At 40.4% G+C, this 13,092-nt stretch overlaps 1 protein-coding gene across 2 annotated transcripts; it reads left to right on the top strand.

Annotated features, from left to right (window-relative positions):
* The first annotated feature begins 5,687 nt into the window (after positions 1–5,687).
* LOC125904266 (zinc finger protein ZFP2-like) lies at positions 5,688–11,379 on the top strand. 2 transcript variants are annotated; one of them, XM_049601579.1, is made up of 3 exons: positions 5,688–6,170; positions 8,207–8,674; positions 9,074–11,379. In XM_049601579.1, exons 1-3 carry the CDS (start codon positions 5,978–5,980, stop codon positions 9,733–9,735), a joined length of 1,323 nt encoding a protein of 440 aa, XP_049457536.1. In that variant the 5' UTR covers positions 5,688–5,977; the 3' UTR covers positions 9,736–11,379. The 2 variants fall into 2 exon arrangements, with proteins under 2 accessions (XP_049457536.1, XP_049457535.1); XM_049601578.1 differs by having other exon boundaries at positions 8,207–11,379.
* The last annotated feature ends 1,713 nt before the right edge of the window (positions 11,380–13,092 follow it).

Here is a 13,092-nt window from a genome sequence, read left to right on the forward strand (position 1 = left end):
AAGTCGCTTTTTTGCATTAAAAGAAAAACATAGCTTATTTTGAAAGTAAAAACCCAATTTTATCCTCAGCTTCTTCACTAATTTCTCTATATGCGGCTTGAAAGTGAGGGAGGCATCAGTCACAACACCCATGTATTTATACTCATGAACCACCTCTATTTCATTTCCCTTGAGAGTGGTCACTGAGGGGATAATTTGTGGCCTCTTCCTAGAATTAGAGAACAGCATAAGCTTAGTCTTGTCTGCATTGAGAACAAGTTTCAGCTGAAGTAATGAGTGCTGGACAGCAACAAAGGCTTTCTGCAGGGATTCAATGGCCTGAACAAGAGTTGATCCACAGCAGTAAATAATTGTGTCATCAGCATAGAAATGCAAATTAGCATTTGTCACATTTATACCCAAATCATTGATATAAATAATGAATAAAAGGGGACCTAATACAGAACCCTGCGGCACCCCCTTGTGGACAGTAACAATATCAGAACACAGGCCATCATATTTAATGCACTGAGTCCTATTACTGAGATAGTTGGTGAACCAAGTAACTGCTTGCTCCGAGAGTCCTGATTGCAAGAGTCTAAGTTTTAAAATATCGTGGTCAACTGTGTCAAACGCTTTCGACAAATCAATAAAAAGAGATGCACAATGTTGTTTCTTGTCAAGTGCAACAGAAATGTCATTTACCACCTTCATTGCAGCTGTAATGGTACTATGCTTTTTCCTGAAGCCTGATTGATATTTCGATAAAATGTTGTTAGACTGTAAAAACACCTTAACTTGCTCACTCACAAGAGCTTCAAGAACTTTGGCCAGCACTGATAAATTAGATATTGGTCTATAATTCTTCTCCACTGTAAGATTAAAAAGGAATGCAAGAGGCTCTGCTACAAAATCAGCTGCCAGGTTCAAAAAGTAAGGATCAGTTAAATCAGGTCCAGAGGATTTTCTGGGATCTAAATCTTTAAGGGCTTTATGAACTTCTTGAACAGAGAAGGGTACAAAGTTGAAAGGCTGACCACTATACATTGGAAGGTTGGTGGGGGGTCTCTCAGAGACAGATCCCACAAAATCAAATAGAGAACCGGAAGATATAAAATGCTGGTTAAAACAATTCAATACCTCCAATTTGTCACAGACAGGGAGAGAATCCTTTAAAACATATGTAGGTAGAGTTTGAGTGCTTTTACTCACAGAAAGTTTTCCAAAATTTCCGTGGATCATTTAGGTTCTCAGTGGTGACAGACAAATAATATTCAGATTTGGCTTTCTTGATAGAAGAAGAGCATTTGTTTCTCAATTGTCTGAAAACAAGCCAATCATTAGGAGAACCTGTTTTCCTTGCCTTGGCCCAAGCCAGGTTACGCTCATAAATATTTTCTGCCAGCTCTGGAGAGAACCAGGGTTTTCTGCCCCTTTACCCTAAATCTCCTAATAGGGGCATGTTTATTCACAATTTGCATAAAACCATCCCTAAAGAATGTCCAAGCTAACTCTACATCAGGGATCAAACCTATTTTTTTCCCGTCAAAATTAGACAAATCGTGATGATAGGCTTGCTCATTAAAAAGTTTAAGGTTCCTCTTATAAATGATACGAGACTTTGATTTGGGCATCTTAGTGTTTCTAATAGCAGCAACAGCACAGTGATCGCTTAAGTCATTGCAGAACACACCCAGAGAAGAGAATTTATGAGGAACATTTGTCAAAATTAAATCAATCAGGGTGGACTTCTCAGGGCTTTTGAGGTTTGGCCGAGTGGGTGAATTGACCAACTGAGTGAAATTAATAGAGTCACACAAAGATTTAAAATCATCAGAAGTTGGCTTAAGCCAATCCCAATTCAAATCACCAGCTAAAACAAGTTCACTATAATTCAGTCTTGACAAAAGATGCTTCAAAGATTGTAACGCTTCCTTGGAGGCAGATGGAGGTCTGTAGCAACCAACAACAGTTATACAAAGGCCCTTAATGATTTCCACATTCAATGCCAAAAATTCCAGTTGTTTGCAGATGGATTCAGACAGAACTATGCAAGCATCAAATTTTGATTTGATATAGATGGCAACACCGCCACCTTTCTTTGGCCTGTCTGTTCGATAAACATTGTATCCAACCATTAATATCTTCATTAGCAATAGATTTGGATAGCCAAGTTTCCGAAATAATAACAATATCTGCATCTGTTGATTTAACCCAAATCCTGACCATGTCCATCTTAGTTAACAAGCTGCGCACATTAAGATGAACAATTTTAAGACCAGACAAGGATTTAAAATCAGATGGTGTCTGGATACACTGCAGCTCAGGGCCAGGGTTAGGTTGCACGTTACCAGATAAAAGTAATAATAAGACAATCAACAATCTCTGCTTAGTAACATTACATGCTGAAGCCAAGCAGGATCTCTCACTGAACGTGAGGTGATTATGCAGAGCTAAAAAGCTTTGAAGTCGGCAATGTATGACATAGTCTGAGTGGGTGGAAATTCACTGCAAAGATCAGCCTCTCATTGGGCGGAACGAGCCACCCGCTGAAGTCCTGCCCTACCACCTCCGGTTGTGTAGCAATTTTCAACCGTTTAATACGTCCTTTACTAACTTTTGCGGTGTTTGATCTTGCGGGGATGTAGCCATTTTTCTGCCATGGTTCGCGTCCTGTAGGCGATATTTTTGTGGGCGTGTTACACCAAAACCTGTTTCCCCCCGGCAATATTTTTGCAAGCGCCGTTGCTGTGGCACCGCCAAGAACGATTGTGATTGGTTGAAAGAAATACAAGCAGCCGGGGGGCGTTTTTTTTTCTCCAATCTTAAAGTGAGAGTCAGCCCAGCCAGACCTTTCTTTTCTTGAGAAAGGTCTGGTGAGCCAGACTATGTATGACATAACAGGGCAAATATTGAATACTTATCATCTGTTGTGAACCCAACAGCAGAGATACAAAACAAAAGACAACAAACAAAAAAAGTCACAAAATAGAATAAATTAAGCATAATAAACTTTAAATTAACCATAAATTAAACATTATTGAACATAATGTAAACAAAAATTAAAAGATTAAATAAGGCTTCGATATCACCATTGTAGAAAACACATACATTGTTCTTTAAACTTAATCTTAGTCTTAAAAATTCATTGGAAGGGTAAAAATCATTCATGATTTTGGAGTGGGTTTCTTTTGTTTTGGGTGGAACTGGGCGGGGGCGGAAATCCCGGGGGGGGGACAGGGGGGACATGACTCCCCCTTCAGTAAAGCTGTACCCCCTAGAATAATTTGAGACACAATTAATAATTTTTGAACAATGCAGTAGTATTTATTAAAAGCACAATGTAAGCAGTGCTCATTATAATCGCGCAATAATGTGCTATTTAAATCTTAAAAGATTTAGTCCCCCCCTCCCATTCCTAGTAGTGGTATATCCCACACTCTTTTCAACGGGCGGGGCTAGCAGCCGTTAGTACTTGGCAGTTGACAGTTTAACTTACACAAGTTACAACACATCCCATTTACTGTTACAACAAGCCCCAGGCCCAGGCTGATAATATAAACTGTCTGCAACATTTCTCCTGCATTGTTCAAAAGCCAGAGTTTAGTGATAGTCAGAGAGGACAGGACAAGAGCAGTCAGTGACGGAGCAGCTCGTAGTTAATATCTGTAGGCTCTCCACCTGTCAGTGAGACAAACATGACAGACGTGCAGTTTAACTGATGAGGAGCGGTCCTTACGCGCGACTATTACGCACGGTTTTGAGGTGCGCAGCAGCAGATCCCACAGCACACTGTTTATAAACCAGTTCACCAGTTTAATTGCAGGAAATGTTTATCTCACTGCCGGTAAAAAAACGAAAAAAACAAACAAAATGGTTTGCTGCTGCAGCCAGCCAGAGAGAAGGATCCATTCCACACACCTGAGTCCAATGAAAAAGAGGGAGAGAAGGAGAGAGATCGAGTTTCGGTCTTTGATGAATGAAGCCTTATTGTTTTGCTGCTATTAAACAATAAGAGACATGTTTTCTCCATTTACTTAATAGCATAAATATTCACACTACTGCGCACGGGAAACAGTGCTCCAGACAGTGTTCCAGACACACTCAGCACCTTGGACAGCAAGGTGCACCTGACTGTTGTCAATGTGTACATGTTAATTTGATTTCAGTCGTTTTGTTTTAAATCTGGACATGTGCAGGTGGACTCAGCCAGTGCTGAGAAAGGTCCTGTGCCTGCCTGTTGGAGAGATAGAGAAAAGATTAAAGCGTCAAATTGCGGTAAAAGATGCTGTATAAAAGACAGGCTACAACTTTTTTTCCCCTTCCCCCCCTGGAATTATTCTCTAAAATTTTACTGTTTATTGTCCCCCCAACTATGAAATGGGATTTTCGCCCCTAGAACTGAGTATTTGAAGAACTTTGTTCTTGGATACTGTTGATTGGTTTATAGATTCAAAATATTATTTCTGGGAGATTGGTATAATCGTTTGTTAAGATGGATCGAATTAATTTGTTTGAACATCTTTTTTCAAGAAAATGAAACCCCTTCATAAAAAGTGCGGGTAGATGAGATGGGGACTGAGCATGCAATAATGTGTTCTGGCTAAGACGAGAAATTGCCTTGAAAAGACAATTAAATTCTGTGAGAATGCAATATTTATTGTCAACGTGTTAAATCAAAGAGCATGGATACCAAGAGGCGAAACTCCGTTGAATTTTTGCCAACAGCCACTAGGGGCGCTGCGGTAGCGCTGCCGCCATTTTGGACTGTTGAGCTTGGACTGTTGCGCCCAGACAACATGCAAGATGTCAAGAAGAAAGGAGGAAAAAAGTAAAAGAAAACAGTGTAGCGCAATTAACTGCAACAACTATAAGTAGAACACCCCGCACCTGGCCTTCCACCGTTTCCCGAAGGATCCTGACAGGTAAGAACTCCTGAGGTGTAAGTTTTAAAGTGTTTTAATATCAATTTAATATGCCAGTTTTGGAGGGAAGATAACACCGTATGTATGTGTATATATATATATATATATATATACATAGGCCTCTTGGACCATTTATATCAGAACTGATTACTGCTTTAGCATTAAAATATATATTAAAATAGCCTATATATTATTATTATTATTATTATTATTATTATTATTACTGTCCCCTTACTGTACAAACTGTAAATAAATGTTTATTCCTGACTGTGTGACGTCTCCATTAATGTGTTTCTAGTTAAAATATTGATTTTTTTATTATTATTATTTATTTATTTTTTTGGTAGATTGACTCATGGGGTGATTTTGAAGGAGTAATTAAGTTAGTAAGTTAATCTTTTCATAAGTGGATGTAATATGTAGAGATGCCATCTCAGCCGTTTTTCTTCGTTTTGTTTTTTTTTTTAAAGTATATATTTTGCTTTACAAAAACGTGAAAAAGCAGCTGTGACCAAGCTATCACGAGGTGAGTAGCATTGTAAGCATAATTAATGGCGATATACTTCAGTTTGTCTGTGTGTTTTTGTATGCAAGCGGGTCTGCTGCGGTCTGCTGACAGTCCAAAATGGCGGCGGTAAGACGAAACCATGGGCGAGTCTGTTGCTATGGAGCGTTCTATTGAGCTTCGCCTCTTGGTATCCATGCTCGTTGGTTAAATCATGTCAGAAAAATCTTTATTTTGAAAAGCGAGAGGACCCGGAAGTGATTTCATTTGCTGTTGCTCAGCAAAATGGTGTCTGACTTGTTCAGCTCGTAAGAGAGTCAGTTTGTTGTTAGTGACAAAGTGTTTGTCACCTTCAGCAGTCGTGATCCACAGGGCCTCTGTATGTCTGAACGGACTGACTGACTCATTACCCGGTAGCCTACAAAGCTACTAAAGACAGCTTAGCATGCTAGCTAGAAATAAGACTGACGGGGACGGAAGTTAGCAACACAGCATCCTGTTAGAGTGAATGACGGAGGGCTAACGGTGTTTTTTGACGTGGAGACAAAGTTTCTGTCGTTGTGTTGAAATGTCTAAAGCCCAAATGCTGAGAGCGTTGGTGAAGCAGCGACTAACTGCGGCTGCTGAAGAGATATTTGGGCTGTTTGAAAGAACGATAGCAGAGTACGAGGAGGGGCTTTCTAGATCAAAACAGGAGAACGAGCGACAACGGAAACTACTGGACGCTGTTTTCAACCCTCAGCTTCAGTTACACAGAGCAGGTTTGTTACCCTCACTACTTCTTTTCTGTTTAAACTGACCCCAGACCAGCAGGAGAGCGGCTGTAATGAACTAGTTTGGTTTAATGAACGTGCAGGGCTACCCAAAGCTTTACATCTGTCCCACAGTCGATAGGCCTACACACTTATAAACAGCATCTAGAAGAAGATCAGCTCTGCACTCAGGATTTCAGGTAAATAGGCTATAAGATGCTTGTTAAGGTTGCTTAGCAACCGCAGACGCAACCTGCTGCCGCGCTCTTGAAAGCTGGTACTAAAAAGGCACAGGAGTAGCACCCAGCCTCATGTTTTCCAGGCGGTTAAAGACATTATGTGTACAGACTAGGGGTGTAACGGTACACAAAAATCTCAGTTCGGTATGTACCTCGGTACACAAGTCACGGTTCGGTTTTTTTCGGTACAGTAATGAAAAAAATAGACAACTATTAAATATCTTTTACTTATTGGTAACCTTATTAAAACATAACACCACAGCAGTTAACTCTTTTTACACAATTTTTGAATGAAACAAATATATGTAAAATCCTGCTTTTTCACATTGTTTGAATGAAAATAGAAATATAAAAGTGAAAAATAAAATCCTGCTGTTTTTTTAACACATTTTCTGAATGAAAAATATAAATATACATTTCTGCTTTAACAGTTTTACTCAATTAAAATAAAAAGTGTAGTGCAGCTGGTCAGCTTTAAAGCCTGCTCAGATTCAGTTTTACAAGGAACTTACTTAGCTTTCCCACTTTGTTAAAGTGCAGTAAACAAAACATGCTTATATCTAAAGTGCAGCTTAAACAATTTTACTCAACTCCAATGGCGTTGGTTATTTCTTTAGCGCAATGGTCAGGGAAACGCTCTTTCTTTTTAAACGACGACGATACCATAGTTTGCACCAGACTGCTTTTTCTAGTCGTGCTGGTTAACGTTCAAACTCGGGTGGTGTCGCTTTAGATGCGTTAGCAAGTTAGATGTGTTTCCAAGTACATACCCAACCAACCGCTGTTCTGCAGTGTCGTCACACTGCTTTTGTCTTGTCAACATGTTTATTTCCATCTTCGAATTTTACCCTGAAACCAAAGTGTTCCCAAACGGAGGACTTAAGGTTTGCGGGTGGGTCTTCAGGTTCGTCAGGCTCACTTGCCATGTTGTCAAAATGCGAGAATGCGCTGCACAAAGTGAAAGTGGAGATTGGTTTGGCACGCAAAAACGGAATTAAAATGAAACAAAATAAAATAAAATAAAACAATATCCTGCGCCCAATAATTCGGTACAGGGTCGTGCCGAACCAAAAGTCGCATACCGAACGGTTCGACACAAATACATGTACCTTTACGGCCCTAGTACAGACCCTAATTTCCAGGGCTGGTACCTATGGTTATTACACAGGCTAGTTAATAACATGTCAGGCAGGAAATCCAAAGTGTGGGATCATTTTGAGAAGGTGAAGGACGAATCCAAGGTGATATGTAAACTCATCTTCATTCGGCGACTACAAACATGATGTATCATGTGAAACATGGAAGTAGCTATATGCCCATTAGCCACTTAGCACAATCATTACTGCTTTGCCGACAGCGTCATTAACAGGCAGCTCGCTCAGTGTGTGACGTGCACTTGTAGATAAAATATAGGCCTACATTAATGAAGGTTCATTAGTACAGTTTTGTATTTCTTTGTAATGTAGCAGAGCGTTAACAATGTTACTGATACTATTCTTTCTCACACCTTCAACTCAACTTAGGTTTGTTTGGGGGCGTGGCTCTGTGGCCTGCAGGCGGGCATTGTGTGCATTATCAAGGTGTTTTGAAGTAAAGGCAGGAATGCAAATGAGGCCTTTCAGGCAGATGAAGAGCTGTGTGTCTGTGGGGAGAGAGAGTTCCCTTTAGCGAGGACTCTTTTCTTACTTTGCAGACCTTATAGATTCATAAAAAATACTATATAATACACTAAGGAAGAGGGAAAAAACCCAAAAGCAGAATAGGTCCTCTTCAAGATTCACATTAATGGCTATTTGTTTGTTTCAGCTTTACCTTCAGATGTCCAGAAAGTAATTGTTGGTGAAGAAGAGCAGCAGAAGTCCCGTTCCAGTCTGGACCAGGAGGACCCAGAGCCCCCACACATTAAAGAGGAACAGGAGGAACTCTGGAGCAGTCAGGAGGGAGAGCAGCTTCAAGGCCTAGAGAAGGCTGATATCAAGTTCACATTTACTTCTGTCCCTGTGAAGAGTGAAGAAGATGATGAAGAGAAAGCTCAGTCCTCACAGCTTCATAAAAGACAAACTGAACAGATGAAAACAGGAGCTGATGGAGAGGACTGTGGAGGACCAGAACCAGCCAGGAACTCAGATCCAGATACATATTTACAACCAGATCCTGAAGACAAGACTGGAGTCTCTTCCGAACCCGAGACCGATGACAGTGGTGACTGGAAGGAGACCAGAGAACCTCAGTTAAGCTTAAACTCTCTGAAAAGTGATGAGGTCACTGTCAGTGGTTTGAAATGTAATGCTGGTGAGAAACCATTTGGTTGCTCTGAGTGTGACAAAAGATACGGTACCAGTGAACATCTGAAGGTACACATGAGATCTCATACAGGAGAGAAACCTTTTAGCTGCACATTTTGTAAGAAATCCTTTGCTCACAGTGGAAGTTTACACACTCATGAGAAAATCCACACAGGAGAAAAACCTTTTAGTTGCTTGGTCTGTAAGAGATCTTTCATACAGAGTGGGAGTTTACAGACACACATGAAAATCCACACGGGAGAGAAACCTTTCTGCTGCTCAGTTTGTGGGAAAGCTTTCACACAAGCATCAAGTCTGAAACAACACATGAGCATCCACACAGGAGAGAAACCTTTCAGCTGCTCAGTGTGTGGTAAGTGTTTCATAGGAAGTGGACATTTGAACAGACACATGAGGAATCACACAGGAGAGAAACCGTTTAGTTGCTCAGTTTGTGGTAATACTTTCACCCAAGTCTCAAGTCTGAGGCAACACATGAGCATCCACACGGGAGAGAAACCATTCAGCTGCTCAGTGTGTAATAAATCTTTTACACATAGAGGAAGTTTACAGTTTCACATGGCAGTCCACACAGGAGAGAGACCATTTAGCTGCTCAGTTTGTGATAAAAGATTTTCACGAAAGGGACATTTGACACAACACATGTGCATCCACACAGGAGAGAAACGATTCAGCTGCAGTGTTTGTCACAAAAGATTTGCCTGGCGTCCACAGGTCAAAACACATAAATGTGTTGGCCACCAGTCCTCACACCTTCAGAGTCAAACTGAGGACAACAGAGAGGCAGACCCTTCAGCCAGTGGCTCTACTGGCCAGATGGAAACAGAAGCTGATTTAGAGGACTGTGGAGGAGCAGAACCATCCAGGAACTCAGATCCAGATACACATTTACAACCAGTTAGTGAAGATGACTCTCTGGACTCTTCTGAGACTGAAGTCAGTGCTGACGATTGGGAGACCAGAGACCCTCTGTCAGGTTTTCATTCTTTGAAAACTGATAATGTCCCTGTCAGTGATTTGAAAATGTAGTACTGTTGAAAAACCATTTAACTGTTTAACTGGCTTCTGATAACAAGCGTGGAGACACTTCTGAACTGGAGACTGTGATGATGATTGGACAGAGCCCAGCCTCAGTCTGTATGAATTCTGTGAAAAAGTTCCTGTAATTGATATCAAATGAAATGTGTTGTGAGTGTGGTGAAACCATAGAATGTACAAAATAATGGATGTAGTCACCAGGACATCACCCATTGGTTTGTAGACTCCTATTTTGAAGCCTAGAGTTTGCCATTTTGGATTTATGGAGCCAGAAGAGATCATTTTGGAGGAGAGGGTGGAGCTGTGGATGAGTGAGGGGTGGGTCTAACACATAAGCCCCATTTCCACCATGGAAAGTTGTGGATGGTACCAATAGAACTGTTTTGTACCATCCCCATTTTTGGGACTACTTTTGGTCCCTCTGTTGGAGTACTTAGCACACTGACCTGGTACTTAAAGGTGGAGCTAGAAACGGTGTAGTCTGTTGATTGGTCATTAGGGGATGGTCACTCGGCTCAGGGCTGAGTTGTGGCTGGATTTGGAGCTTATGTAACCACTGTTTATACCATGGAGAGTTTTACATATATTGGTAAACACTAACTATGAAATAAAAGGATGTTTTGCTGCCTCTTGCAGCATCTGTAGACTGAGAAAAAATATCTTAATTCACTGGTCCGACTGCCACTAACTTTTAAAGTGGAATGTTTACTTGTAATGTTACTCGATGCATGAGTTGACGGCGTGAATCCATCAGCACACCTAAATTTCAGTGTGACAACTTTGGTCGTTCCATTAGTTTTTATTGTCTCTCTTGGATGAGATACACTTTTAGTAATGAGTGGATCTTCAAGCGTTTATATCAGGGGCAATTCTAGGATCAGCGGTTTAGGGGTGCTGAGCGCCCAGAGAGCTGCCCGGCCAGGCAAGATAAAGTTCACTGTTTTGTACATTTTAACGCAGTTTCATTCCCACATTTGTGAAAGAAAAGCACAACACTTTTTGGGAAAGTCTGTGACTAAACCATCAAATCTGATAAAGGTTATTTAAATGCTGAGCCACAGCAAAAGAGGAATGGATTGGAATCATAAAAGAAACATATCGTAACCCTAATTTCTGGGGGAAGACAACTCATTTTGATACAGCAGCTCCTTCACTATTCTCTGTTTGTTTTCTTACCTGGTTCTTCCTGATCTTGCACTCTCTTCTCTCCTTCCCCTTTTTCATCTCTCCCTCTTTGGACTGACAATCATACACAAATAGATTGTATTCAACTAGATGAAAAATTACATAAATATGAAAAAATACTAATAAGAATACTAATAAATGAAATCCTCTCTCTGCTCCTCTCTCTCTCTTTGTACTGTCAACCAAAAGGCAAATAACCAAACAATGTGTTTTATATCTAATAAGAGATAAACTGATACATTGATCCAATTTACATCATCATTGTAGATAGACAGACAATTTGATCTGACACTCTTACCTGAACCTGGCTCTTTTTTTGGAAAAACAATCTTATATCCATGATGAGTCTGTCTGTCTGTACACACACACACACACACACACACACACACACACACACACACACATATAACAGGAGTTATAATGTTAATGGGCATCCAGTCAGTTAGCTAGTCAGTAGCACCCTGGCTTTAATATTAACACATGCACATGACACAACAGCTAGCTTCTCTCATTCCAATTCAAACAGAAGACAGTGGTACTGACCACCTGTAACGTTTCCTAGCTAGAAAAAACGTCAGCTAACTCCTACCTAACAACATAAACAGTGACCTATGATTAAATGCAGCAAAAATGAGGACTGGTAATGATATTAATGTGTTGGTATTGTGTGGTAGAAGTTAAGAAATGTGCCACATATCCTGGTTTAAGCCAGGTACTTAGCCCAAGTCGGGGAAAGGTGGGAGAGATGGGGTGGATCAAACCATTTTTGAGGCAGGGTGCCGGGGGGTGTTGCTGCTGTATTTTTGTTGTTAAAATATTACGTTTCAACCAAGTACTGTATGGTTTTGACACTTTTCTAGCTTGTTAAAAAGGGACATACAGTAAAAAAAAATTAAAAATCTCTCAAATTTTAGGGGTGCTGGGATTCAGTTTAGGGGTGCTTCAGCACCCCCAAAAATGGGCTAGAAACACCTATGGTTTATATATATTAATTTCGACCGGGTTATGTTAACTTCATATATTCTAATTGTCACATGAAGGAAAAAAAAGCATCGTTCCTGTGGGCTATGGCAACACTAAAACCCCAAGCTTGCCTGAGAAGGACCAAATGCACAAACCTGTTATTTCTAATTATCCAACGGAGAGAGACTCTCACTGCAGCCTGTTCTATTTTGTTCTGAAAATGTCGGCGTGCAGCCTCATTCTGTGGATGATAAACTAGGTGCAGACTTCTATCTGTGTCACCGGTGATAAGGAAATACAGCAAGTGCTGGATGGAGCAGTGAGTGATAACTTCGCCCACATTTAAGAGTACTGTTTGCGGTGTAAACGTTAAACAGACCTGGGGTCAAGGTACCATGTCTAAAGGGTTACTTTTGTTTCCAAAGGTATCATACTGAAAGTGTTTGGTGGAAACGGGGCTATAATAAAGAAAAACAACCAACCTGGAATAATTACAGTCATAACAAAAATAAATTGTCTGTAGACAAAATATTATGGAGATCACAGTTGTAACAATATAAAAACTTCATATCAGTAACCATAAGATGCAACATAATCTGGTTGATCCTGCTGGACTCTCCCTGCTGACCTGTTCTGGAATTGTCTGATTATGCCCCAGTACTGCCTCACTGCCGGCAGACAGGGGGACACTCCCCCTGACTTTATAATTATTAATTGTTATTTAAGTTTGGGTATTGGTGGTAACAAGGTAAAGATAGGATTCGTTTTAATATACATTCTTCCCTTTTTTCCTATTCCGCCAGCCATTCCCTCACCAAACCTGTATAGTATAGACACACACACGCACAACAGCTAACACGACCTTGTCCCCTTATCCCTTGACAACACCTAATTTAATGGGCTGTATTCACTTTTTTTTACGGTTCTTCTTGTTGTTAGTGTTTTGTACTGTCTTGCATTGAAACAAAAATCTATGGCATATGGTAAATAAAATACTGCATATGCATTATATATATTTTTACTGAGACCATATTTCAGCCATGCAATAAGCTCTTCACGATATGATATAAGCACAGTATGACCTAAGTATCCAAAGAGCACCCATATGTGATCACCATACAGACCCAGCAGTGCTTCTACTCCATTGTCTTCACAGCAACATCTCAGCTTTCACTGTAGTTTAGATGTTTATATAGAGTA

This window comes from Epinephelus fuscoguttatus, linkage group LG17 (assembly GCF_011397635.1).
Source record: "Epinephelus fuscoguttatus linkage group LG17, E.fuscoguttatus.final_Chr_v1".
Lineage (NCBI taxonomy): Eukaryota > Metazoa > Chordata > Actinopteri > Perciformes > Serranidae > Epinephelus > Epinephelus fuscoguttatus.

Coding starts and splice junctions, on each gene's coding strand:
- LOC125904266 (XM_049601578.1), top strand. CDS start 5,978: ATGTCTAAAGCCCAAATGCTGAGAGCGTTGGTGAAGCAGCGACTAACT. Junction 6,171..8,206: donor GCTTCAGTTACACAGAGCAG/GTTTGTTACCCT, acceptor TGTTTGTTTCAG/CTTTACCTTCAGATGTCCAG.